Genomic DNA, 27,679 nt, shown 5'->3' with positions numbered 1-27,679 from the left:
AACACAGGGAGAGAAGAAAAACGCAAAAACCAACCCAGGATTCAGACATGTTGATGAGGGTTTGGTTCTGCACACTTTACTACGAGCACAATGTATTTCTGCGTGACAGGACTCGGTTCTTCCATTTTGAAGACCTAGGGTGCTCCAACCAGTGAAATGACCCTTGACACTCTTCTAGGAAGATCAGGAGGCTCGTGAGACCACGTTGGAGCTTTGCTTCGGTGCCACGTATGTTACCCTGGTCACCCAGTTTGCCAAGACCAAGAAGAAAGCCCTAGAAAAAGATGCTCAGAGGAAAAAAAAAATGCTCTCAAAACCCAAGAGAATTCACTCCAAGCTCAGCAGAGATTTTTGCAAAACTACTAAATAGCAGGATTTTTTTTAATAAGCCTTAAGGAAATATGGAGAAGTAGCAAGAGAAGGAAAACAAATCCACATGTATGTAAAAGAGGGCAACAAATAAGGCTAAGTTCCCCCATCTGGAACTCATCTTCCACTTGGCATTTCCCAAGTGGCACTGTCCTCCCTGCTCTCGCCTACTGGGTAGCCTGAGCTTCCTGAGGGCAGGGTCATAGGTGTCGTCGTCATGCGAAAGGCCTTTGTCAGGCATCTGCTTTATGAAAGCCTGAGCAGTGACAGTCGGAAAGACTACGCCCCCCCGCCCCAAACATCCCTGCCATTGCTTCTCTCTGGCAGCTCCGGTGGCACCGGCTGTGGGCAAGACTCACTTTTGATCATGTTTACATCGTTGGCCCCATCTCCGATCGCCAGCGTGATGGCCTTCTTGTACCTCTTCACCAGGTCCACCACCATCGCCTTCTGCTTGGGGGTGACCCGGCAGCAAATGACGGCGCTGCACTCGCACGCCAGGTCGACGAAGTTCTTCTGCCGCTGCTCTTTCCTAGCTTCCAGACACCGCTTACTTTGCGTGCGCATGCGTCGTTCTTCCTCGGTCCTTGGGAACTTCAGCTTCAGAATCTTACTTCTCTTGGTCTTTTTCTCCAGAAGAATCTCATTCTGGGTGGAATCAGAGGATTACAACCATTTGCGTTTTTATGTCAAGAGTGTCATTCCCAAGACCTTAATCATGTGATGGTTCTTGGGTTACATCATGGCGGATACTGTTCTGACTAGAAAACCCATTTACTATAAAATTTAGAAAATACAAAAATGTACAAAGAAGAAAATTAAAATGACCCATTGATTGATGAGGCAGGGATAACCACGATTACCAGTGTGATATAATTCCCTTTGTAGATCATATAATATTAATTCTCAAACTTGGGAAATTGCCCATTCATTTGCAGGCTAAGAGATTTTTAGGTTGGCAGTTAATATGGGAAAACATCTCAAATCAGTCCACAATGAACTGCTTTAGTTTAAGCCAGAGGTACAGATACAGTAATGATACGCACCAGCCAAGAACCAGTGATTATCAAGGCACGGTTTTCACCAGATGGAAAAAAAGGTTCATGCACTGGGGGTACAAATTTTGCATAGACGCCACCTCTATTCCTCTGGTTTTCCATCCTTGTGTGAAGAAGAGCACTGGGGGGAAAGAAATTTAAGTGTTTTAAGAGTACAAGACTATAAACCGGCCCTTGACTGTGAGATATTTTAGACAAATAATCTTTTTAAAACTGTGATTTAAAAAACACATAAAATTTATCATAACTATTTCTACTACGTATACAGTTCAGTAGAATTAAGTATATTCACTTTGCTTTGTAACCAATCTCCAGAACCTTTTCATCTTTCAAAACTGAAAACTCTATACCAATTAACTAACTCCCCATTTCCCCCTTTCCCTGGTCCCTGGTCACTACTACTTTATTTTCTGTTTCTGTCACTCTAGATAACTCCTGTAAGTGGAATCATACAGTATTTGGTTTTTGTTTTTGTTTTTGCAATTGGCTTATTTCACTGTCCTCAAGGTTCATTCCTATTGTAGCACATGTTAGAATTTCCTTCCTTTTTAAGACTATCCCACTGCATGGCTATATTACGTTTTGTTTATCCATTCATCCCTCCATCGATGGGAATTTGGGTTGCTTCTACTTTTGGCTATTGTCACTAGTGCTGCTATGGACTTGAGTATGAAAATCTCTCTTTGAGTTCTGGCTTTCAATTCTTTGTGATATATATCCACAAGCAGGATTGCTGGATCATATGGTAATTCTATTTGTGATTTTTCTGAGGAATCATGATACTGTTTTCCATAGTAGCTGCATCATTTTATTTCCTACCAATAGTGCACAAGGGTTCTAATTTTCACATGCTTGCCCACATTTGTTATTTTTTGCTTGTTGTTGTTGCTTTTAGGGTTTTTTATTATTGTTGTTTTAGAGATTTTGTTTATTTAAAAGAGAGAGAGATAGTGAGAGAGGGCACAGGAAGGGAGAAGAGAAGAGAATCAGGCTCCCTGATGAGCAGGGAGCCCGCCGTGGGGCTGGATCCCAGGGCCCTGGGATCATGACCTGAGTCGAAGGCAGACGCTTAACCGACTGAGCCACCCAGGCGCCCTGCCCTATTGTTGTCTTGATAGGAGCCATCCTAAAAGGGTATACAGTGACAGGTTATGCTGGCTTTAATTTGCATTTCCCTAATGTTTAGTGATGTTGAGCATCATTTCATATGTTTGGTGGCCACTGGTACATCCTCTTTGGAGGAAAGTCTATTCAAGTCCTTTGCCCATTTTTAAATCTGATGACATAATCTCATTAAGTCTTAATTCCTCCCGCTGTGGGGCACCATGTGCTTGGTGCTTTGTTATCTGCCAAAGACAGCTCACGGAAGACACAGCTGAAAATATGTTCACAAGCAACGGAAGAAGGCAGGCAATCTTGATCTGAATTTTAATACCTGGCATGAACCCCCGGTGTATCATAAGCAGTGGCTACTAGTTGGCAAGAAGCAGCTTACTCCCACAAAAAGTTATGTTTGCTTTTGAGAAATTCTCAGTGCTTTATATCAACAAGTAATTGAGAAGACCGCATATACTACATTCATGTGAAAGAAAAATGAGTTATGGAATTTGGGAGTGGAAGGGTCCACAAAGATCTCACCCAGACTCTTCCTTTACAAATAAGGAAATCAAATCCAAGAGACATGAGGTGATTGACCTGCACCAAACTGATAGGAAAATGGCAATGAAAACTCAGGTCTCCTTACTCTCAGCCCAGAGCTTTTCTCATGACACACACACAGCCACTGTTCTCCACCTTAGCACTACTATGTCTCGGGGCCACGGACTTCTCTTCTGTGTGTGGCTGTCCGTTGTGTCATCCGATGTTCAGCAGCATCCCTGGCCCCTACCCCAACCCCCACATTATGACAACTAAAGATGTCTCCGGACATTGCCAAATGTTCCCTGGAAGGCAAAATCACCCCCGGTTGAGAACGAGTGCCCTAGAGGATTAGGTATCTGTTACTTTTTTTTCCTGCATTAATTGTTCATTTTCAAGTTGAAATTAAGGAGTCATCAAGACAAATCACTAAAAGGCTGGAAGAGAAAAAACAGAAAGTTCCCCATCCAAACCATTATATAGGAATCACCCTTTCAGGAAGCATCTACAGAGAAAGATGGAGTCAGCCCTTTAGAAAGTAAACCTAACTAACAGCAGGCTCACAAAATTTGCTACTTGCATAGATTTTTACCTTCTAATTTAGCTCAGGGCCCAATTTTCAACACTTGAGAATGAGAGACCCGAACTCTATTAAGGCCCCCATCTATAAGAACTAAGCCCATCTGGCCATTAGCCAAATCACTTGAAACCAAGAAACTACTTACGTAAACGTATTAGTATTTATTTGTCTATCCCTATTTTTTAAAAGCTAAAAAGCACAAAGAGGCATGGTTTATGCAAACAGAACTGATCTATTTAGATGTTAGAGCTACCCGATTTTGTCTAATTTAGCTGAGTGCCCAGTATACTGGAACAGCTCGCAAAAGCTCTAGCACCATCATTAGAAGAAAGAAGACTAACCACGACCATCAACTCCCTCATCATCTTATCACTTCTCCGCCTTTGGGCTAAGCTCAAGCATAAGTCCCTCATCATCCTACCAGACTAGGCATGTGTATCTGCCCACAGCTTCTGGCCTTGGGACAGCCTGGGGGAGGTGTTGTAAGGAAATGATTTGAGAAAGAAATATAGCTGTCAGGACAGCACCACCCAAGAACTTCTGAAACACATTCTCAGCTTTTTAACAGGACACGGCTCTTCCTGATGCCTTTCCAGGTCCGCGGTGCCCCTGGGTTCTCGAGGGTTCAGGAGAAGCTATGCTTTGAAATATCCCACCCCATCCAGACAAGTCTGGAGGTACATCTCATCCAAGCAAAACTGTGGCGTTCTTTCCTTCTGTATTTCTTTCAAAATGTAATTCTTAGAAAAGGCAGCACATGGAGAGAATTCAGATTAATTGGCTAGTTAACATCTTGATCTCTCTCTCTTTTTTTTTTTTTTTTTTTGGTTAGCAGGTAAGCACAGAGGACTCCCCAAGGAATAGAGAGAAATGGCCCCTGAAAGAGTAAATAAAGGCCCCAAGCTCCCCTAACTCTAAAGTCTCCGCAAATAAAGACCAAATCATGATATCTTGGAACTACCTGGGTTCTCCTGCTTCATTTAAATGTGAGGAAAACTGTCTGAGGGGACAGTCAGCTCCCATTTCTCCCCATCTGCCTCTAGTTTTGCCTTTACTTACTTTATATCTTCCCCATAGCAGATAGTGGTGTCTTCAGTCAGAAGTTCACATGCAAATCCTATATTTTCAGCAGTTTCTACAACAGAAAAATATTAAGTGAGGGTATGTGTTGTAGTGAGTGCTGTGTATTGTGTAAGACTGATGAATCACAGACCTATATCCCTGAAACAGGTATATAATATATAACATTATATGTTAATAAAAAATAAAAATACAAAAAAAATCTAAAAATAAATAAATTTTAAAAAATTAAGTGTTGTTCCAACTGATGAATGATGGACTTTAGCTAGTAATGAGACTTTTTTTCAAGTCATGAAATAGGCAGATTCAAGCCAGTATGCTCTTTTTTTCTGTAGCAATGTATAGAAATCACACAAAGGGGAGAAAAAGCCCATTTTCTGTGATAAAATAAGTGAAGTCAAAGTCTTGTTTGAGATGTTTTCAGTTATAAAAAGAACTGTATCATCAAACACATGAACTGGTTATTTAATAAATCAGTGTTCACTGAAATACTAAGCAGTCAGTTCCTGTGGTTTAATCATTCTGTTATAGAAGAAAAGAAAAGATAACTATTTCCACAAACCTTTACACAGGGCTCCTACTGGAGATCCCCCCCTTTTTTCCATTACCACCCATTGTTACTTGTTTAAGGTCAGGACTTCCCTTAGCTTATCAGAGTGTGTAATCCATTAACAACGTTAAGGTAAGAGAAATTATCCATTTTCCACAGGAGGCTTGTGGAGTGAGGTAGCAATGCCAAACAACTCCTTGTTGAGCTCTGGATTTAAAAGATAAGATCATCCCTTGGGTATAAAATTTTAATTAATCATTTTAAAGCAATAAAATGGGTCAGAAAACAAGTGGTTGATCAGCATTCTGTTTTGTTCCCTTCTGCGCCCAACATAATGGCAGAGTGCTGGGGAGGACAGAAGGGACAAAAGGGATGGTCCTTTCATCAGAGGAGCTCACCTCTGGCTGGGGACATAAGACTGATCCCAGTCAGCATGGTCTGTCTAACCAGGAGCTCAATGATAAGACATAAACTCTGCTACTGAGGGGGTTTGCAGAAGGATGCTGTCCGAGGGAACTGGGGTATTGGAGAAGGTTTTCTTAAAGAAATGGACAGTGTTTGTGCAGGATGGAAAGTCTGAGAAAGTCATCTTGGGCAAGGGAAATAGGAGCTATGAATATTTAATGAATTAACAGATACGCTTCTCCGCAAACGGAATTACCCTTTTTGTCTCCAGTGAGTACCCAGATCTTAATGTCGGCCTTTGCGAGTTTTGAAATGGTTTCTGGGACTCCATCCTGGAGCTTGTCTTCAATTGCTGTCGCTCCCAGTAGCTGGAATGTACATTTAAAACAAACAAAAAAAAGAATTAGCGAATAAGGTCAAAATATTCTGTAATTGCAATCTGCCAACCTGTAACCAGAAGAAGGGCTAATTATACCCCCTAGTCGGTGTCCCGCTGGGGCGGACGGCCAGCAGTGACTGGGAAGGCTGCTGTGTTTCGCACTCACCAAAACCCAAAACATTCAAAAATTTTTTTCTTAGTTTACCAAGATAAAAACCTAAGTATAAAATTAAGGACATTAAAAAACCACTTTCATTGTCTACATACTTCCTCAACGGACACAAGCCACTTCCTTTCACTAAAGGTCGATACTAGCTCTTTGTTGAACATATCCTTCTAACCTAAACTCTCCAGGCAGTAAGTGTTCAATTTTGAGAAATTTCACTTAAAAAAACGGTATGTTTTTCTTGTTTCAAGGTTTTGCAAAATAAAAATCATTTCAGTGATTCTCAAAATGTAATGAATATGTGCTGGCTGGTTATGTAAAAATCATAATGCATTTTAATGAGTGATACAAAAATAACAGAATCTAATTAGAATCTCCATGTTTTCTGTCTTTTGGTTTCTCATAATGGCAATTTCTGTTGACTGCTGAACAAAAGAAACTCAAATGACCTAGTTCCATTGTACCAATTTGAAATGCTGAAGTTAGAATTCTCTTTCAAGTATGAGATTAAAAATATAACAAAACTTAATAAAACTTCCAATTCTCTTTAGAATATCGAGTTGGGAAGGTTAAGACTCACAATTAAGTCTTTTTCAATCTCTTCATACACTTTATCCAGAGCTTCATCTCGGTTGGTGGAAACTAAACTGGCGGCGATAAACTTTTTGTTCCATTCTTCATACTCTTTTTCTTCAATTTCCTTGTAGCAAAGGCACAGAGTTCTAAGAGTCTCGCTTGCAAAGATCTATTCAAAAGATAATCCATCCAACAAACAATAGTTAATTTTATGTAATTCAAGATCGAGTTTTTTGAAGTTATACAGTAAGAATTTAAAAAGAGGTCATGAAAGATAATGAATTCTGAATAAATACATTCTGTGGACGAGATTAAACAAATACTTTGTTTTTCTAAGTATTCCCAGGATCCTATCTGTAGTTCCCAAATTAGTTAAAGAGAAAAGTATAGATTGCTTCTACATCAGGTCACTAGAGTGAAAAAAACTTTTTCTTGTAACGACTCAGAAAATAACAGACGAGGGAGCTGCCTTGGGGGGTGTACTGATGTCGTAAACACAGACCTGACAATTTTATAACTTGTTCCCATAAACTGTTACGAGCCGAATCAGCTGTGAACTCTCAACCAAGCATTGTTTCCTCAAGCCAATTCTGAAATACCTGAACCCCTGTTAAAGGTGAGATAAAATATTTAAATGAAAAAGAGTGTCTGGAAAATTTAATCATGGTGAACACATTTAAGCTATTTTAAATAGCTCAAGTGTGTGCCAGTAAAAATGCTTTATTACTTCACAGCTGCATCTTGGCTAGCCAAGATGGCAGAACTAGTTCCACCAACTGACTGTTCACTTTCGAAGATTCTTTGGAAGGTTGTGCATCTGTTTGATTAAATTGCCATTTTTCATATCCTCATGACAAATTATCCATTGTAACTGCTTTGACAGCCTATCTTAACTTAAAATGCGATCCCAAGAAGTAACATATAGAGGCTTCTTCCTGAAGGACCTTTGCCTGGTCCCAAAACTCAACCAGACCCTTAAAGTAAAGGGAAGAAACTACCCTTTACTAAGCACTTACTAAATGCTGGGAACTGTGCAAAATGCTTTCCCTTGCAACAACCTTCCTTGGTAGGAATTATCTTCTTCCTCTTCCTCTTTCACATGGGCAATTAATGCTTCAGTGAAACACAACTGTTTCTCCAAGAACACAAAACAAAAAGGCAGGACTGGGATATCAGGACCGATGGATGTCCTCCATACTTCATTGCCATTATTGATAGAACCAAAACAGTAAGAGGATTGGTAGGCAATTCCAAGGGCGACATTTACAGAAGCATTCTGAATTAATTGCAATTATCACTGGACTAAGTTCACACTCCCCTCAGATAACAAATTTGAAGTAATGAAGACCAAACTGATTTACTGACAAACACCTCAAACTCAATTATCCACCTCATTGCTTTGTCATGCCCCATCATACACGAATGCTCTTTCCTTCATCGTACACTAAGAGGCTGGTGGAATTCCTGGAGCCCACACAGATACTAAGACCACAGCTCGCTATGGTTATGTAGCTTGCTCAAGGTCACTGGAAGAGAGACCAGTCATTACCCTAGGCCAGCCCTGCAGATGCTGCCAACCTGGATGCTGGAAAAGACAGCATGGCCATGTCCCAGGAAGTCAGCAGCAGGGGCAGACCCAGAACCAGCCTGCCATATTCCTACATTCATGCCCTTTCCACACAGCTACATCGAGACAAGGGAGGGGCCAAGAGTTAACACAGAACTTTCACTTGATCTTACAAGAGAGTATCAGAAAAAGGGTTTGCAATCAGTGGCATAAAGGGTAAGGGTGGGACTTACATCCAGGGCATCCTGTGTCTCCTGCTTTGTTGGATTCATCTGATGTAACCGTTCGTAAATCACCGTGTCAGCCCCTTTACAGTAAAGCCTGATATTGCCTTCTGGGGTTCTTACTAACAGCAAGAGAAGGAAAAGCAAATAATGAAGGTGGGTCTGATTTTGTAATAGAAAACCACATTTATAAAGCTAATCTGAAGGTTAGTCTGCTAATAATTCACCATTAATTTAAAATCATGAATGTGCCTAGAAAAACTTCATTCACTCTGAACAAACTCGGCAAACCACCACCTACATACAACGTAAGAGTGACATAAATATGAAAAGATTCCTTTTTTCAGCTCAGTTTTTCATATTCTTACTTAGTTTTGCAGCAAATATTGACCGATTCCCAACCGTGTGCCAGATTCCCAACTGTGTTCTAGTTTCTTCCATGATGCCTTCTTTGTCTATACCGCAGGAATCTTTCTTTTACACATAAACTTAAAGCCTTCAATATTGGGAAGTACTCATCCTCTCTACTTGGTGGCCTGTTGTCCTGTGCCTGGACTGGAGGTACACTCCTGCTTCCTAAGCACAGCCTTGCTTTTCTCTGAACCCCTCTCTTGCCGCCTCTCCCTTCCCTGATCCCAAATGCAGAGCAGAAGTGCTCGGAGGGCCTCACAAAATAACGTGTGTGGCTTGACCACCCACCGTGTTCCCACCCTCGAGTCAGCACCTGGTGGCTCATATCGTGGAAGAAGGCCAACATTTGCAAGATTCAGAAGATATACTGCAGGTGTCCCTTTGAGTGACGGACACCAACCAGAATGCCGGGGAAAAAAACGGGTTTCACTAAGTCTGTGGCAATTTCCCAGGAGCCAAGTGGTTCATTCACTGCCTGTGTTATTCTGGGGACGTTAAATAAAATGTGCAGAAGGCAGCATCTAGGACGCCTGGGTGGCTCAGTTAGTTAAGCAACTGCCTTCATCTCAGGTCATGATCCTGGAGTCCCGGGATCGAGTCCCTCATTCGGGCTTCCTGCCCCATGGGGAGTCTGCTTCTCCCTCTGACCTTCTCCCCTCTTACACTCTCACTCACTCTCTAATAAATAAAATCTTAAAAAAAAAAAAAAAAGGCAGCATCTAAATGATTGATAGAGGGGCACCTGGGTGGCTCAGTCATTAAGCGTCTGCTTTCAGCTCAGGTCATGATCCCAACGTCCTGGGATCAAGCCCTGCATCAAGCTCCCTGCTCAGTGGGGAGCCTGCTTCTTCCTCTCCCTCTCCCCCTGCTTGTGTTCCCTCTCTCGCTGTCTCGCTCTCTGTCAAATTAAGTAAATAAAATCTAAAAATAATAATAATAATAATAAATGAGTGATACACAGACACACTCTTGAAGGAGACCTACCAATGATAGACATTCGCTTCCGGTCACTGTTGAAGTCCAAAATGGCAAGAACATCGTAAGTCCTCTCAGTTCCCAACTCACTGATGGTGATGGTGTTCTGGGTCCTTGCGAGGAAGGCAAAGCCAAAGTTCCGGGCCGCGTTCACTAGAGCACCTTCGTCGGGAGAGGCCGCCTGGTAGTTGAGCTGACCTAACGGAGAAAACCAGGGAAGCTGTAAAGCCAGATGCAGAGCTCACCACCCCGAGCTCACGGCTGGCGTTCACGTCGGGGGTAAGGATGTAGTGCAAAGCCCAAAACCTCCCCAAGAAAACAAATCTCTAATTCTTTTTTTTTGGGGGGGGGGGTTGATTTACTTTTTATTCTTTTTTTTAATTAACATATAATGTATTATTAGCCCCAGGGGTACAGGTCTGTGAATTGCCAGGTTAACACACTTCACAGCACTCACCATAGCACATACCCTCCCCAATGTCCATAACCCCACCACCCTCTCCCCAGCCCTCTCCCCCGAGCAACCCTCAGTTTGTTTTGTGAGATTAAGAGTCTCTTATGGTTTGTCTCCCTCCGGATCCCATCTTGTTTCATTTATTCTTTTCCCACCCCCACAAACGCCCCACATTGCATCTCCACTTCCTTGTATCAGGGAGATCATATGATAGTTGTCTTTCTCCGATTTACTTCAAATCGCTAATTCTTAAGAAGTATGCCAACATTAACACTTGTCAAACTTTAAGGGTTTTATTTCTAATTATAAACAGTAACATAAACTAGAAGTAAAACAAAACAAGACAAAAACAAAACAACTGGCGAGGAATAGGGGAAAGGATTCCTATAATCCCACCATCTGGAGGAAAAACAACACTACTGACACTGTTACAATTCTTTCCAGTCCTTCTGAAAATGCCTATTTTGGTAACAGTTTCTATCATATTGAACATACATTTACACCCTGGTTACTTAAACCTTATATTTGGAGCATGTTAACATAGCTTTAAAGATTCTTTCTAAACATTATTTTAATGAATGTGAACATGTCACTATTTTCCCATTACAGTCACTTAGCTTATTTCCAAATTTTTCTGTTCTCAAAAATAACATCGTAATAACTATTTGGTCTGTGTGCAGAGGTTTTGCTGACTATTTTCTAAGGATAGCTTCCCAGGAGTGAAATTACACTGCTGAAGAATTCTGATAATTTTTAAGTCAGCTGGCAAATATTACTCATTTATTTTCTACAAGGATTGTACCCTTTATCGTCCCTCTGGAAGAGCATGCTTCTGTCACCACAGCCATAGTCCCATACTAAAAAAAAAAGAAAAAAGAACCCTCAAAATTCATCTGTTCCATCGCCTGATGTTTAAAGTTAATTAACGGAAAGTTGCCTTCTGCTCATAAGCACACTTCGACAAGTGGGATAAATCTCACCACGTTGCGCCAAAAAAGGCAGACATGCAAGTCTACACGCTGTGACTGTACTTATACCGACCACAAAACCAACAAAGCTAAACCGAGCTGTGCCAAGTCAGGACTGGTTAGTTCCCTCGGAGGGACACTGACTGGAAGACACAAAGGGACTTCTATGGGACTCGTAATGTTCTGTTTTTAAAAAATCTGGGTGTTCATGACACGGGAGGATTAGTTGGTGAAAAAAACTCAGCCATATGCTTGTCTCCATATACATGTTGTACTTCAGCAAAAAGTTGAAAAATGTTTTCCATTTTTCTTTTTTTCTTTTTTAAGATTTTTACTTATTTGAAAGTGAGAGAGAGAGATCATGAGCGGCGGGGAAGGGTGGAGGGAGCAGCAGGCTCCCCACTGAGCAGGGAGCCTGACACGGGGCTCGATCCCAGGAGCCTCGGATGGTGACCTAAGCCAAAGACAGACACTTCACCAACTGAGCCACCCAGGCGCCCTGCCATTTTTCTACTTCAGTTATTCTGCCTCAAAGCAGAAAGAAAAGTACTTCTACGGTGAGGTGAATTTTCACAGAAAAAGGCATTTCGTTTCCCTCCATGGTTTGAGCAGGATGCAGACCATGGAGGCATGGGGAGCTTTTTACACCATCGGTCCACCAGGAAGGGGGGATGCTCTGGGGGGAATAAGCTATGGCGAGAGTGGCACCTCCATACCTGGCCCCCCCACACCCACCGCCCCCACACTCATCCCCACACAGACCCGCTTCCCCCTCACACCCGCCCCTCTACACCTGCTCACATGGCTCATTCTAATTAAGTCCATATCAATCAATTCCCAATTAGTAACTTAAGATGACACTTTAGATTTTCTGTTCACCCAGAAAGTCATATACCAGAAGTTACGAACATACAAGCTGAATCCATCCATTCCAGATGGATCCAGATGGATCCATACACTCCCGAGGGCAAATATTTGACCAGAGCTAAACAAGCAGCAGTGGGGACACAACCCCTCCCCTGGGCCAGTGTGGCTGACACCCTGTCGTATGGTGCTGATGGCAAGCTTATTTCCAGCAGAAAAAAAGCAATGAAGTGATAAAAGGTGGTAAAGTTCCCATGACTAAGACAATCCTATCTGGAACAAGCACTGATACTGTTATCATTACCCAAAACCACCCCCTTTCCATTTGGTTCTCATAATGGGGTCACAGAATTGCACACGAGTAGAGACAGGAAGGAACTCAAAGAGCTGGTCCAAACTCCAGCTTGATGTTTTGCAGGAAGAAACTGGGACAAAAAATATCCTTCAGGAACCATTTCCAAAGAGAACTCCTTATTTACTGTACAGTTGGAGGCAACCAGAGAGACACTCTTTTCTTTCAGAAACTAATTTGTGGACCATGAAACCCGCGCAGATAAAAAGATTCTCCAACCACAAATCACATCTTGGCAAGCCTGCCACCAGAGCTTTCTCTGGCAGGTTCTAGCCCCCCATTTCCCTGTCACCAGCCCTGAAACAAGGGACCTCTTTAACAACCCCCTCAACAACCTCACCCCTTGCAAAGCCTTGCTGAACGTCTCCCCCATTCAGGACTTCCTGGTCCTTCCCACAGACCCCACCCACACCCAGGCCCACAGCGCATCCAGACTTCACAAAGAAAAGGCCTCCAAGCCTTCCACACTCTGCTTGCACACAGCTCCGCGGGAGGCAGGAATCAAAGGTAGCCCTGGGGTTCCTGCCCACTCCCCCAATACCACCCACCCATGTACACACACCTCCTCCAGGTTATTCAAGTGCTAATCTAGGTCCTGCTGGGAACGGATTTTGCAGGTGTCATTAAGGTCCAAATCAGTTGACCTCAAGATAGGGAGATTATCTGAGTGTTCCCAACCTAATCAGGTCAGACCTTAAAAGGGACAGGGCTTTTCCTGGGGAGAAAGATTGGAACCATGGAAGGGGTTCCATGGAAGGGGGATTCTTGTTTCCTGGCTTTGAAGACAATAGGGGCCACGTGGCCAGGAAGAAGGGAGGCCTGTAGGAGTAGGGAAGGAAGACCTCCGTCCTTTATGGAAAACAGAGTCCTGCACTCTTCCCTGTGAGCTTGGAGGAGGACTTGGGAGCTCCAGATAAGCACATGGCCTGACCTTGATGTTAGGGAGATCTCCAGCAGGGAGCCCTGGCATACCATGCCCAGACTTTTGACCTACAGGACTAGCAGCTCATGAATGTGTGTTTCCAGCTACTGAGTTGTGGTCACTCATTACAGAGCAACAGAATACCAAAGCCACATCTCCAAGCTCTGTCCCCAGGTGCCTCCACAGGGACCCCACTCTCGAGTCACAGAGACTGCCACTGAGCTAGTCTGATGGCTATGGCAACATGTGTGAAAGGACTGCCTCCCTCTCCTGTTGATGTGATGTGTGATGCATAGTGAAAGACTGACCAGTCTCCATTATTTCTACAGAAGAGAAAATGCAAGAGCAGAAGCAAAGGCGCCCAGCAGGCGTCTGGGACTGCAAGGGGACGCAACCAGAAGGGGTCTTGCTTGACCTGCTGCATGGGTCAGGCAGGTCCATGGGCCTTCTGGGGCTGGATTATCGATCACAGCTGGAGGAGCAGTTCCCAAGGTCCTTCCAAGGGACCCTTTCAAGGTACTTCATATATCAAACCCCAACCAATTTCTCTTTTAGCCTCCTGCGCCTAGATCCAGCTGTATTTTTATTCGCGGTGGCGGACAGCAACTGCCCATCATGGACTGTGTGAAAGAAGTTTCCTCGAGACGTACAACTCTCGGCTTCAGTGGACAGTGGGACCAAGAGCTTCACAACATTCGGCTGGAAGGACACACCAGATCGTGAACTCCACTGAACTCCAACCTTCCACCTGCCAACACGGAGGACACTGGTGCTCGGACCCAAGACCTGGTTCTGTACCATGTGCTGTGGCAGGAACCCAGATGGGGCCGGCCCATCTCTAGCAGAACAGGGCTCTTCCCGTAATATTGCGGGGAGGAGAAAAGAACATATAGGCCATAAGATTGAAGGATGTTTGCCTAAGTCAGCTGGTTAGTTCTCAAAATACCGCCACATGCTATTGGGGGGGGGGGGCAGAATAATGTTACTAATGAGTCAAGACCTAAGAGAACCATGTTGCTTAGAAACATCACAGTGGATCCTTACTGTATGAATAAAATGTGCTCGGCTAGAAACAGACCTTGGTCAGCGTGTTGGTTACCCACGACCTGGTGTGTCCCTGTCTTCCCCCACTTTGCCCGCTAACAGGCTTCCGTGTATCTGTCCCCATTTGAATTCTGTGGTTATCTCACTTTACTGCACTGTGAGAGCCAGCCTTGGAATGGGTTTCTTTGAAATCTACTGAAAGCAGTGCACGGAGCTTGTACACATTCAGCTTTTCTGCATATTCCTTCCCCCCAGAGAGTTCATACTTGCCACATGTGAGGTCGCAAGGTCAGAAAACAGAAAGGCCCTGTCCTCTGACCTGAGGGGAGGCTGGAGAGGCAGACCATGCTTCATTGCAGGAGTGCCAAAAGGGTTGCTTTTGCACTTTCGATAATGCGCAGGTATATTTATATAACTTACTGTAATGTCTGTGTGTGAAAAAATGGCTAGCTTTCACTGACACAGGACCACGTTGCGGCAACAAAGCTGGCACAGCTGTATTTAAGAAATCTGCAAAGCGGGGTACCTGGTTGCCTCAGTCATTCAGTGTCTGCCTTCGGCTCAGGTTGTGATCCCAGGATCCTGGGATCGAGCCCCACATTCGCTTCCTGTCAGCAGGGAGTCTGCTTCTCCCTCTGCCCCTGCCCTACTCGTGTGTACTCACTCACTCTCTCTCTCTCAAATAAATAAAAATCTTAAAAAAAAAAAAAAAAAGAAACAAACAAACAAAAGAAAGAAAAAAGAATTCTGCAAAGGAACCTACAAGTCAGCTTTGCTGGCTCCCATGCAAATACACATTAATTATGCTCCTTCCCATGAAAAAGGCACCTTAAGTGAGCCTAGGCTCTGGTGGGTATTACTTCAAACCCCAAACACATCTGAATCCAGAAAATAAATTCTCTCTGAAATTATTCTGTAGCAAGATTGTTCAAGTTCAAAGTCCCCTTATGATCCAGATAAGGCTTGACTTTTCACTCTCAATAAATGTCAAGTAATAGCAGGGAGGGAAGATTGGGATTCTTCCAGTAATAATGCAAGAGTCCATCATTTCTGTTAACGATAAGATTTCACTTGCAAAGCGATAAACACATCTGGAGCCATAACTGTGAAGCAGATGTGCATTTTCAGAGCCTGAGAGCTGGTTTCCTATCTTGCCACCTCCTACACCAACGGGGTGAGGGCTCGCTGATGTTCACTGAGTAAAAGAAACACGTCCGGTACCTTATATGCACGTGAGTGCCGAGTGTGAGTTACCTGTGGACGAGAACCCTGTTCCCTGCATCCGAGATGCCAGAGACACACTCACCGTCCAGACGCTCCACCATGACCGTGTGGCAGACCGCAAGCAGGAAGAAAAACTGGCGGACTTCCGACTCTTTCCCCGACTGGATTTGCTCAATGAGATAGTGGTCATGAAACACAAGCTTTCCATCAGCAAACGTATTCCAGCTAAAGTCGACTTGCTGAGAGAAGTGGAGGGAAGAAACGCACATGAGAGTCTGAAAATGTGCACGTGGGTTTCACAAATCAGAGCCGCCCGTCTTCGGAGCCAAGTCGTTCTGGAAAAGTGATCTTGGGATTTTTAACACACTCTTTAGTGTCAAGAGGCTCACACCTGTCTTAAAACAAAAAGGCACCCTGTGGTGGGTTTGAATGGTCCCCCAGAAAGATACATGGAAATCCTGACCCCTCTGGTAGCTGTGAGGACGACCTTATTTGGAAATAAGGTCTTTGCAGATGGAATCAAGTTACGATGAGGTCCTACTGGATGACAAAGGACACTAATCCAGTGACTGGCGTCTTTGTAAGAGGAGGGAAATTGGGACGCAGACACACAGATGCCCAGGGAGACCGTCATGGGACGACGGAAGCACACATTTTAGGGTTGGGGTCTGTACGCCAAGGAATGGCAAGGACTGCAGTCCACCACCAGAAGCTAGGAGGAGGCAAGGGAGGATTCTTCTCTAGGACCTCAGAGGGAGCATGGCCCTGCTGGGAGCTTGATTTCAGACTTTGGGCCTCCAGAGCTGTGAGAGAATGAACTTCTGTTGTTTTCAGCCCCCCATTCTGTGGTACATTGTTTCAGCCATCATGGGCAACAAATGCACACCCCTGAACCCTTCCCAAGGTGAAAGGACTCACCTCAATCTTGCTGTGACTGTTTTGCAAAGCATCCCGATGGTCTCCTGAGGAGCAAACAGGACACAAGAAATGGGAGTCTCCTCCCGTGTGTGGAGGTCCTGCCCCACCTTGCTTTGGTTCTATGGGTCTCAGCCTGTTTCTGGATAGCCTTCAAGATTAGAACGACTTTCACATTTTTCAAGAGTAGTGAAAACAAGAGAACCTAACAAGAAAATCTGATGCCAACGATATACGGCCTGCAAAGGCTCAAATGCTTTCTACTTGGCTCTTTACACAAGAAGTTTGCTGACTGCCCCCCTGGCCCCCATCTAGAGGTTCAAATACTGGTGCCTCTGTCCTTCCACACAGCATCCTCCTTGGGGGCCAGACTCCTGTCCCTTGAAGTGCTTTACTTGGCCCCCCTCCATCACCATGTACATGAGAACTACCATTTCCTGGACCCCCCAGTGTCCCACCACCTTCCTCCGGACCCCACATCTGAGACGCTCCTTACGTGAAAACACATTCACAGTATAGTTTTCTACAAGAGAAAAGCACATAGTGCTCTAATTGCTCTTGTAAAAAAAATCGTATGAAGTGGGTGCCTAGTTAACTCAGTCAGTTAAGCATCTCTCTTTTTTTTTTCTTTCTAGATTTATTTATTTATCTGAGAGAGAGCGAGAGAGAGCACACAAGTTGGGGATGGGGGCAGAGGGAGAGAGAGATTCCTCAAGCAAACTCCCTCTTGAGCATGGAGCCCCACATGGGGCTCGATCCCAGGACCCTGAGATCATGATCTGAGCTGAAACCAAGAATCGGCCACTTAATCAACTGAGCCACCCAGGCGCCTGACATCCAACTCTTGATTTCGTTGGGGTTGTGATCTTGGGATGGCGGGATCGAGCCCCACGTCGAGCTCTGTGTTCCACACGGAGTCTACTTAATCCTCTCCCTCTGCTCTTTCCCCCGCTCGTGCTCACTCTCTCTCAAATAAATAAAATCTCTTAAAAAAATAAAATGATTAAAAACTGTATTAAATCTTTATTTAAAAGTCAGAACATTCTAATTGAATACAGTATTAGCCTTAATATTTTTATAAATATGCGCATGTTTCAGGATATTAGAATGCACATCAGCGTTTTCAAAATAATTGTGGGGACATACATACAAAATTCACCATGTTAACTATTTTTTTATTTATTTGACAGAGGGAACACAAGCAGGGGGAGTGGGCGAGGGAGAAGCAGGCTCCCCACCGAGCAGGGAGCCCAATGCAGGGTTCGATCCCAGGATCCTGGGATCATGGCCTGAGCTGAAGGCAGACATTTAATCGACTGAGCCACCCAGGCGTATCCCACCTTAACCATTTTTAAGTGTATAGTTCAGTGACATTAAATACAGTCCCATTGCCATGCAGCATCACCCCCCACCCACTTCAGAGCTCACTCATCTGGTAAAGCTGAAACTCCGTACTCATTAAACAGTAACTGCCCATCCTCCCCTCCCCCCACCCCCTGGCAACAACCCATTCCGCTTCCCATCTATGTAAATGTATGTCCTTTTGTGACTGGCTTCTTTCACAGAGCATGGTGTCCTCCAGGTTCACCCATGGTGCAGCGTCTGGCAGAATGTTTTCCTCTTCAAGACTGACTAATATTCCAGGTGTATGTGCACCCCACATTTTATCCACTCATCTCCTGAGGGACACTTGGGTTGCTTCCACACTTTAGCTATTGCGAATAATGCTGGCAAGAACATGCTTGTGCAAATCTCTCTCCCCATCCCTGTTTTTGGTTCTTTTAGGTTCACACCAAGAAGTGGAATTGTTGGATCACACGGTAACTTTATGTTTAATTTTTTGAGGCACGTGTGCCTACTTCTGACTGTTGACCTCTCCCATGCATGTGTTCCTGAGGCCACCAGCGAAGCCACCTCAGAACTCAGCCCAGAATGGCCACTAGGGCTGGGATCAGGGAGGACACCGGCAATTCTGGGAAGGCGGGCCCTGGTCACACGGACCCCGGGGGACCGAGCGATGGCTTCCACTCACCATAAATTTGCCCATTGATGCAGCACTTCTTAAAGGTCATGATGTTTTGCGTGAGTGTCCCTGTCTTGTCTGAGAAAATGTAATGGATCTGGCCGAGCTGCTCATTCAGCGTGGTGGTTCTGGCCTTTGCAGGCGTGTCCTTCTCTGGATAGTACATCTGCAGGTCCCAGTTTATGAAGTAACTCTGTCCAAGCCGGATCACTTCCACACTGGGAAGACAAGACGGAAGGTTACTCTGGATGGTGCTCTCAGATCCGAGAGGCAGGGAGCGGACTTCATCTACACTCGCGTGCACGGGACGGGCTGCCCATGAGCCCTGCAGGGTCCACGCGCCCAGCCTCCGGGTTCTCCTGACCAGACACATCTTTCTCCAGCCTTGATTTCTCACGCAATCCTGAGTATGTCTGACCCCAGTGCCCTGTGGGACTGCGACATGGTGACAATGTAGCAATCCCTCTCTCATTCCCATGGCACCTGGGGATGACTGGAATGGCTATGCTCACCTCTGCCCCCAGCTGGAGGGGAGGGTCCACGAGGTTACAGACCCTGTGTACTCACAAGTAGGCCCTAGGGCTCTTGGCAATTAACTCCTACACTATGATTCCACACTGTGAAAAAGCAGGTTTTTTTTTTCCTAAATTTTTATGGAGATAAAGAATGTCCTAAATAGATACTCTAGAAGAATCATCTCAATTTTAAAACTCTAAGGGATTAAATATATTGCAGTTCTAAGCAAGCTGTTTACATATTCAGCCAAGGTTGAATGGGCAAAAGATGTCTTAAAATAAATTAAAGAGATGGAAAAAGAACTCCTCTCACCCTATAAGTATTTCCTGAGTGCCCTCTATGTACAGACACCATTCTAGCTACAGGAGGCCACATTAGGAAACAGAACAGACAAAATCCCTGTCTTTAAGGAGGTTACCTTCTACTGGGGACAAATACAGAAACCTGTAAATACAGCATGTGGTGAAAATTCCCCACAGAACATCAAAGCAGGGTAAAGGGAAGATGGAGAGCAACAGGGAACGGAAGTGACTTCTAAAATGGAGTGGGTCCAAAAAGGCCAGCGTGCTAAGGGGATGTCCGAACAGAGGCCTGAAGGAAATGAAAGAGCAACCATGTAGGTTTCCAGGCAAGGACCAGAGCAGGTGCAAAGGGTCTGTGGCAGGTACTGGCACCACCCTGAGGAGTAACAATGGGGCTGGAGTTGAGGGAGCCTAAGGAGGGGGCGAGGTATAGGAGATGACGAGGGGGAGGAGGAGAGCAACAGACCATACCAGGCCTTGTGGGTCATAGCGTGGCCTCAGTAATGAGTTTATCCTGAAGGCAATGGAAAGCTACCATAGGGTAGAAAACAAAGCAGAATGACCTGATCTGACTTATCAGATCTAGAAGGACCTTTATTTCCAAGAGAAATAAGGAAATCACATTAATCACGACATGATTTTTTAAAAACTGAAACTGACACACAGTTTATTTTATAACACACAGTTTTAAACAAAATAATCTGTTTAACAGCTCCCTCAACAAAGGTAAAACTCATCTCAGTTTTTTGTTGTTGTTTTTTAAGTGACTGCAAACACATGGCTCCCCAGGCCTCTACTCCATGGTGAGAGAACAGCAGTAACTACATATAATAAAATTACAAATCAAACAAATGCACATGTAATAAAATTAAAATAAAACAAGTGCTTCTAATTACAGAAGTATATGTGATCCTGTATGTCTCTGGGCTGTTACTTAATTGGAACTCAGAGGAGACTCTGGCTCCTGGGTATATTCCAAGACACAACTCCCCATCCAGGGGGTCTAAAATCCAACTGCTGAATGACAGCAGGCCTTGAGATTAAAGAAGGAAAAAAGTGAACAAGGAAGGAATCTCATCAAGCAAGGTGGTCACCACTGTCAGAGACAGGACCTTGACTCCTCTATTGTGGTTGAGATTGAGATGAGAAACAGAACATTCTGAGAGGCAGACTGAGGGCGGGGAGAGGGGCATTCTCCATGGAAAGTAGTGGCCAGGAAGCATTTTACAAGCAAGGGATGTGCCAGGTGGTAATAAGAAGACCCAGCTAAGAGATTAGGAAGGCTCCTGAAAAGGAAAACAACTAAGTTTCCCCACGATGCTAGAAATCTCCACCTGCTCCCAAGGCCCTTTCTGAAGCTTGGGCTCTGAAGTCCACGGAGAAGGAATCTTACCAAGGAGTGACTTCTGGACTCTGGTGGTCTCATCTGCAAAGTGGTCAAGACACAAGGTGCTGTGCCTGGCACGGACCAGACACTCCAGTGTTGATTTCCTTTCCCCCTATCACCCCCAATTCTGAAATGAATGTTATCTTCTTACTTGTTCCTTACGGCCTCAAAGACCAACAATTACTGATAGAACTAAAGGTGCGAAGTTGGGAAAATGTGCTCACACTTCCCTTAAAGCAGGAGGCCCACGAGAGGACAGCCTTACCTGACATAGAGAGAGATGGGCACCATGGTGTTTAGAATGATGATGTAGCCCCAGAAATTTAGGAATCCACGGTAGGACGGTGTATAGTCTTCTCCATCATAGAGGTACCAAGAATAGTTGCCAATTTGAGCTTCCCAGTAAGCATGGCCAATGGCAAGACCGGCAGAAACCAGGATGAGAACAACAAAGATCTAGAAGACACAAAACACTGAAGTATATTTGGAAGACAGACTGCAATCCCAGAATGTCACAGATGCTAATTAACCTTGCTGAATACCTCGCATGTCAATAATTTAGTAGTCAGTAAAAACAACACACTTAAAGGGAAAACGACACCAGCGGGATGCTTTGAAAGCCCATTTGAGTTCTGTGATTGACTAATTTGTCCTACGTCACACATATAGGCACAGTTTTGTCCCCAAAGCTATGGTTCAAAAGAGAAAGTGGTATCTTATGTTCAAATCCTTAATCGTCCTTTAATGCCTATAGGGCATTCAATCCATGACCTTCAGTTTGAATAATATCGTACTGCTTGGGGAAGGTAACTTATGTGAAATAATTTCAAACAATGCTGACTTGGGATGCTTAGAGAAAATATCTGAAGGAATAAGTTTTTTAAGCTAAGAGAATTTCATCCAGATTTGGGTAATTATTCCTAAAGATTTAATTATCACTTCAAGTTTAAGGTCACTTGAAAAGTGGTACCGTAAGTATATCCTGTTGGGGAAATTATGAGGATACACTTAGGGGATGAATGCAAAAGTCCACTGTCCTCATGGTATCTGGTATTTATGGGTAGGAATACAATTTCCGAGGACTGATTTAAATTTCTGGACACAGATTCCAAAAGTGCTCTATCTCAAAACCATGTGGCTCAGCAGGAGAGGAGAACTCATTGTGAGTCCTTTGGCCATAACCAGGACAATGATGCTGAAGATGCACTTGAAAAGTTCAAAGTTTTCATGAAATGTCGGATCAGAGAAAAAAAGAATTCTTTCTCAAATCAGTATATTACTTTTATATGACTTTGAACATATATATGTAAAGTACTGTAAGTTTTAGAATTCCCCAAAACCTTATGAATTCAAATTAACCTAAATACTTGCGAGAAAGTGAATTTTCACTGGGAAATCAGAGGATTGCCTAATATTTGGAGCCAAGCCTGAGATGCTATCCTTAAATGACCTTGCAAGGTTTGCCTTTGGCTGACATCTGGGAACTTAGATGGAAGGGTTTCCTTTTCCCTTATTTCCTGATAAGAACGGCTCTTTGTGCCTAACTGTAAAACAATATGGTTTATGCCGACCACCTGCGTTCTTCCAGGGAATCTGGAATTTTGATACCCACCTGGCCAATGGTGCCTGTGTGAGCAGATCCCAATAAAACCCCAGGCATAGACCTTCCCTGGTACGGACATTTCACATGGCCTGTCAGAAACTGTTGCTCAGGGAATTAAATGTGTCTTGCCATGTGAGCCTACTGGGAGAGACTCTTGGAAGCTGCCACCTGGCTTCCTCTAGACTCTGCCTCATGGGCCTTTTGCCTTTGCTGATCTTGTGTAGTAAGTTACAGTAAGTCATAGCTATGAGGCGAACTAGCTGCTCTAGTCTATGAGTCCTCCTAGTGAACCACCAAAGCCGGGGGTGTTCTTGGGGACCCCTCAACACACCTTATACTTAGCCTTGCCCTTTATGTAGACTTATACAGTGTATGTCAGGGGGAAAAGTTTGTGTTTACAAGAACTACCCCTTGGGGAAACTAAGAGCAATAAAATCAGCCCTACATTGACTCTAGGAGCCCAGTCCCGTGAACTTATCTTGGGCTCCCTGGTCACTCTAGTTATAAGACGCTCCATCAGAGGCTGCTACAACTGGAATTTCAATTCCCAAAAGGATTCTCCTATTGGAGGTATGGCATTTCTGAGAAAAAAGTAAGCGAGTCCTCTCTCTCCCATCTAGCCTTGGAACACCGCATGCGTTCTTCTCCTTGGCTCGCAGAGGTAAGATTTCTCTGCATAAGAAAAGCCTAAAACAGGGGCACCTGGGTGGCTCAGTGGGTTAAAGCCTCTGCCTTCGGCTCAGGTCATGATCCCAGGGTCCTGGGACCGAGCCCTGAATCAGGCTCTCTGCTCAGTGGGGAGCCTGCTTCCCCCTCTCTCTCTGCCTGCTTCTCTGCCTACTTGTGATCTTTCTCTGTCAAATAAAATAAAATAAAATAAAATAAAATAAAATAAAATAGGCTAAAACAGCATTACAGCAAAAGACAGTAGTCTAGCCTCTTATATACTGAAATAGAAAATAAGTACCGTATAAACCATGTAGTTCATCAGGTAATCGATTTTAGTTCTTTTAAACCTGGTTTTCCCACTATTCTTCATTATTTTCGTGTCAGCACCTAAAAGCAGAAAATTCAGTATGATTAATACTTGGGAAAATCAATTCACGGCCACGTCAATAAAATTACTCTTTCTTTGGGGCACCTGAGTGGCTCAGTGGGTTAAAGCCTCTGCCTTCGGCTCAGGTCATGATCCCAGGGTCCTGGGATTGAGCCCCACGTCAGGCTCTCTGCTCGGCAGAGAGCCTGCTTCCCTTCATCTCTCTCTGCCTGCCTCTCTGCCTACTTGTGATCTCTGTCTGTCAAATAAATAAATAAAATCTTTAAAAAAAAAAATTACTCTTTCTTCAGTTTTGACGGACAATGAACAGAAAAAACAATCCCCTCTTTAAGACTTAAAAGCAAGTATCAGATCAATATCCCAAGAAACTCCGATATTACCTGCAAAAATGACCAAACCATGGCAGAAATCCGTGTTCCTAATTACACAGCCACGTAACAAAATTTTGTCTGCATCCAGAGGAAAACTTGTGTTTCTCCAAAACAGTGTTCCTGTAAATTTATCTAGTCGATTATTGGGTTCTTCGCATTCAATAAAACCTTTAGAAAAATATGATTCACATAAGTACTCACATACAAAAGAGCTTGTGGTTTTAATTTTAATTAACTGGGACTGAGTTGAGCAACTAAAATTTAAAACAAAGACAGACATGTTTGCACAAACCATCAAATGTTGTCAGTGAATTTTCTCTTTGGAGGTATTGGTGTGTGATTTCAAGTGCCATTTTGAACTTTAGATTGGTTTCTCTAAAAGGAGAGGAAAAGAAAATTAAATGAGTAAAATTTGGAGCCTGGAAAGGAAATATATGAAAAATGCTACAAAATAACATTAGGTATGCCTGGAAGCAAAAGCCAGGTCATTAGCTTTTCCGATTTTCAAACTCTGTTTGCCTTGGAACTTTGGATTTAGTGAGGTTATTTCCAGAACAACATAAAAACTTCCTTGGCAATGACTTGGGCCATGTTGGTCCCCTTCGCTGTTTGTTTTTATGGGCCAATATGGTTGGGACGGAGGCACCCACGTGCTTCCTGTCCTCCTCCTTACTAACTTCGCTTTCGCCACCCGCCTAGACTATCAAACTGCTATTTATTATTATTTTTTAAAGTTTTTATTTATTTATTTGACAGAGATCACAAGTAGGCAGAGAAGCAGGCAGAGAGAGGGGGAGGAAACAGGCTCCCTGCTGAGCAGAGAGCCCAACATGGGGCTCCATCCCAGGACCTTGGGATCATGACCCGAGCTGAAGGCAGAAGCCTTAAACCACTGAGCCACCCATGCGCCCCATCAAACTGCTATTTAAAAACTTAGTTCCTGGGGGCACCCAGGGGGTTTAGTCACCTGAGCATCAGACTCTTGATTTCAGCCCAGGTTGTGATCTCAGGGTCACGGGATCGAGCCCTGCATTGGGCTCTGTGCTCACCACAAAGTCTACTCGAGATTCTCTCTCTCCTCTGACCCTTCCCCCTCCCCCTGCTCAGGCTCTCTCCCTAAAAGAAACAAATAAAATCTTTAAAAAACAACAACAACAAAACTTAGCTTCTAATATTTAATCACGCTAAGATGATTCTACAAGACGTATTTGTTACAGAAAGTGCTTGGACTCTGTCAACCTATTATTTCCAGAGAGAATAACTGGATCCCTTATCTTTGAAAGAGAATTCTATGTAGGAGCAGAGGTGGGAGACTTATCCTCCAGCACGTGGCATTTCCCACCCACAGAGCAAGGAAGGTGCACGCTCTGGAAAAAGGAGTCAGGCTGGGCATCTGGGCGCTGGACGTCCTTTTGTGGGCTCCCCGAACACAGACTCTGGGGTTCCCATATATTCAGACGCTGACCTACGGCCCTCAACCTTCCCATTTTGTCTGTTCTGACAGGGCCTGTTGGGATTTGCTACCTTTGAAAAGTTTTAGAGGCTCTCACTCATGGGGATAATGGCTAGTTTTATAGGGAAGACTGATCAGCTGACCAACTTACAGAGCAAAGACAGACCTGGTGCCTCTGAGAGGACTTCAGCTCTCCACAGAGAACTTAGGGGTATCTAGGGTGTGAGGTAAGGTGCTCACCTCAGAGGGGGAAGTGCCAACACTAGCTTGGAGAACCAGCACAGGGGAGCAGCGTCCCAACCCGGCCACTCGCTGTGTGACCTTGGGCGGGCTACCTCATATCCTTGTGCCCCCCTTTCCTCACGGGTAACGTCGAGGTGGGGCCAATACTTGTCTCACAGGGTTGCTGAGGAGACTAAATGAGCTAATACATAACACTAAGGCAACACAGTAAGCACTCAAGCAATGCATTCCAAACTGGTCAAAAGCAGTGGCAGTGTAGTAACCAGAACCAACAAAGGGAAAATCCAGGAGTGCCTACTGACAGATACTCTTTAAGAATCTGGTTTTTTCTAAAACAGATTATACCGACAGTCATTCATATGCATCTCGACATCACGACACTGCTCAGTTGTGTACAAAGGGCTCAGGCATCCATGCTTCTACGTTCCCTCAAAGTTGGGGGAGGGCATGCTTGAAATCCCTACTTTACAGATGGAATTGGGAAAAAGAGAGGCTGGTCTGCTGGGGACACTGTTGGGTACCCAGCAAGCGCTGGGGGCAGGGCCAGACCTCAGGCTCCTTTTCATGATGCAATTTTCAGTGGAATGAATGTACCCTCAACCGTCGGCCTCCGAACAGGCCCAGTGAAGACCCACTTACCCGTCCAGTTCGGCTGTTTCAACATAGCAGAGGCTGTTGGGCTCCGAGCTGGACAGGAGCAGGACGTCAGCCTGCTCAGAACAAAACACACTGATCACACACAGATCCCCAAGGCAAAACTGAGCACCAGAGCCGCTGGGAGGTCAACACACGAGGCATGCAGGGTTTATTCACTTACGGGAATAAAATCATTTTTTTTCAGGCGAATGACATCTCCAACTTGAATCTCTTTCCACTTGGCAACTTTGAATCTAAATGTTAAAAATATTGATAGTTTATTGGCTTTTTCAAAGTTACTGGCAAAAGATTTGGAATTATTCTTTCTAGAAGCCAACATTCTGGGGAAAGCGGGACTATCACAGAGAAAGGGTTTTCCTCAAAGTACAGCCATTGAATGATGAAACCACACTGAGTGGTTGTGGGAATCACAGTCTCCTCTAAAGGAAGTGGTGGTGATGGGGACTTTTGTGACCTGTTCTTTCCTAGGTTACATAGTGAAGGCTAGAGGGGGCTACTTAAATGTGCAAGCAAGGAGGGATACCGGGCACCGCCTTTGTTTTTGCTCACGTCCTGTGTGCTCCTACCTCTCCTGCTCTCTTTCCTTTGGGCTGTCCACCACCTGCTGAGGACGCAGGTCTCAGGTGATCCCGGGGCTATTTTCAGTCTTAAATTTCATAGGAAATGCCCTTTAAATATCTCACAAGTCAACATCTTTTTTAAACATCTTTTTAAAATATCTTTTAAAACAAGTAGTCTGTTTTAAAGATGTTCATCTATAGAAAAGGTATCCCTGATAGATACTGCGAATCTATCATAACTAATAATCTTAATATCTTTGGAGGCAGAAATCCAATTACTATGTGTGTCCTCCCATTAATTCATGGATAAAAGAGAGCTGGAGTTGAAAATGGGTATTTTTTTTTTCAACTTAAAATACATCTTAAATATATGCCTATACACCAGTTTCACCAATTTTATTAGAATTTAATACACAATTCTTAATCTTAGCATCAAAAAAAAAAGCTTGGCTCATCTGTCAATAAATGAAGTGGTAGTTAGTTTATATGTCAGTATCTGGGAAACTATAAATTAGAATTGGCATATGAGTGTCAAATTACAAATGAACAAGTTAAGAACCTTCTTCCCACAGCTTTTTGGGGGTATGAGAGACAATTCGGTTGAACCCTTCCACTGTGACATCTGGTTTCCCCTTGGGAGGTCCCCTGCCCTCCCAACAAGGTCCAAGTCTCCACACAGGCTTAACCCTAGTCCAGGGGGAGCTGGGGCCACAGCCCCATCCGATATGCACCCAACCCCAAATTCAAGGCCACTCGGAACTACTCTTTATCAATGGAGTTAACCAG

The 27,679-nt window shown here is 44.1% G+C and overlaps 1 protein-coding gene across 1 annotated transcript in view; it reads right to left on the bottom strand.

The window, feature by feature from the left end:
• Positions 1-27,679, bottom strand: part of ATP8B1 (ATPase phospholipid transporting 8B1) — a 116,256-nt gene that overhangs the window by 10,171 nt on the left and 78,406 nt on the right. Inside the window, exons 7-22 of the mRNA XM_032882416.1 lie at positions 26,494-26,566; positions 26,316-26,386; positions 24,273-24,355; positions 23,990-24,148; positions 23,520-23,608; positions 21,215-21,405; positions 18,754-18,962; positions 16,725-16,768; positions 15,889-16,045; positions 9,988-10,176; positions 8,602-8,714; positions 6,806-6,970; positions 5,937-6,048; positions 4,705-4,780; positions 1,416-1,548; positions 729-1,017 (exon numbers count right to left, since the gene is read on the bottom strand). Of these exons, the coding sequence (XP_032738307.1) occupies positions 729-1,017; positions 1,416-1,548; positions 4,705-4,780; positions 5,937-6,048; positions 6,806-6,970; positions 8,602-8,714; positions 9,988-10,176; positions 15,889-16,045; positions 16,725-16,768; positions 18,754-18,962; positions 21,215-21,405; positions 23,520-23,608; positions 23,990-24,148; positions 24,273-24,355; positions 26,316-26,386; positions 26,494-26,566 (2,153 nt within the window). The remainder of the gene's footprint in view (positions 1-728; positions 1,018-1,415; positions 1,549-4,704; positions 4,781-5,936; positions 6,049-6,805; positions 6,971-8,601; positions 8,715-9,987; positions 10,177-15,888; positions 16,046-16,724; positions 16,769-18,753; positions 18,963-21,214; positions 21,406-23,519; positions 23,609-23,989; positions 24,149-24,272; positions 24,356-26,315; positions 26,387-26,493; positions 26,567-27,679) is intronic.

This window comes from Lontra canadensis, unplaced genomic scaffold, assembly GCF_010015895.1.
Source record: "Lontra canadensis isolate GAN:19392208 unplaced genomic scaffold, GSC_riverotter_1.0 scaffold82, whole genome shotgun sequence".
In the NCBI taxonomy this organism is placed as follows: domain Eukaryota; kingdom Metazoa; phylum Chordata; class Mammalia; order Carnivora; family Mustelidae; genus Lontra; species Lontra canadensis.
Note: the sequence above shows the minus strand (reverse complement) of the source record. Positions and strands in the feature narration are given on the sequence as shown.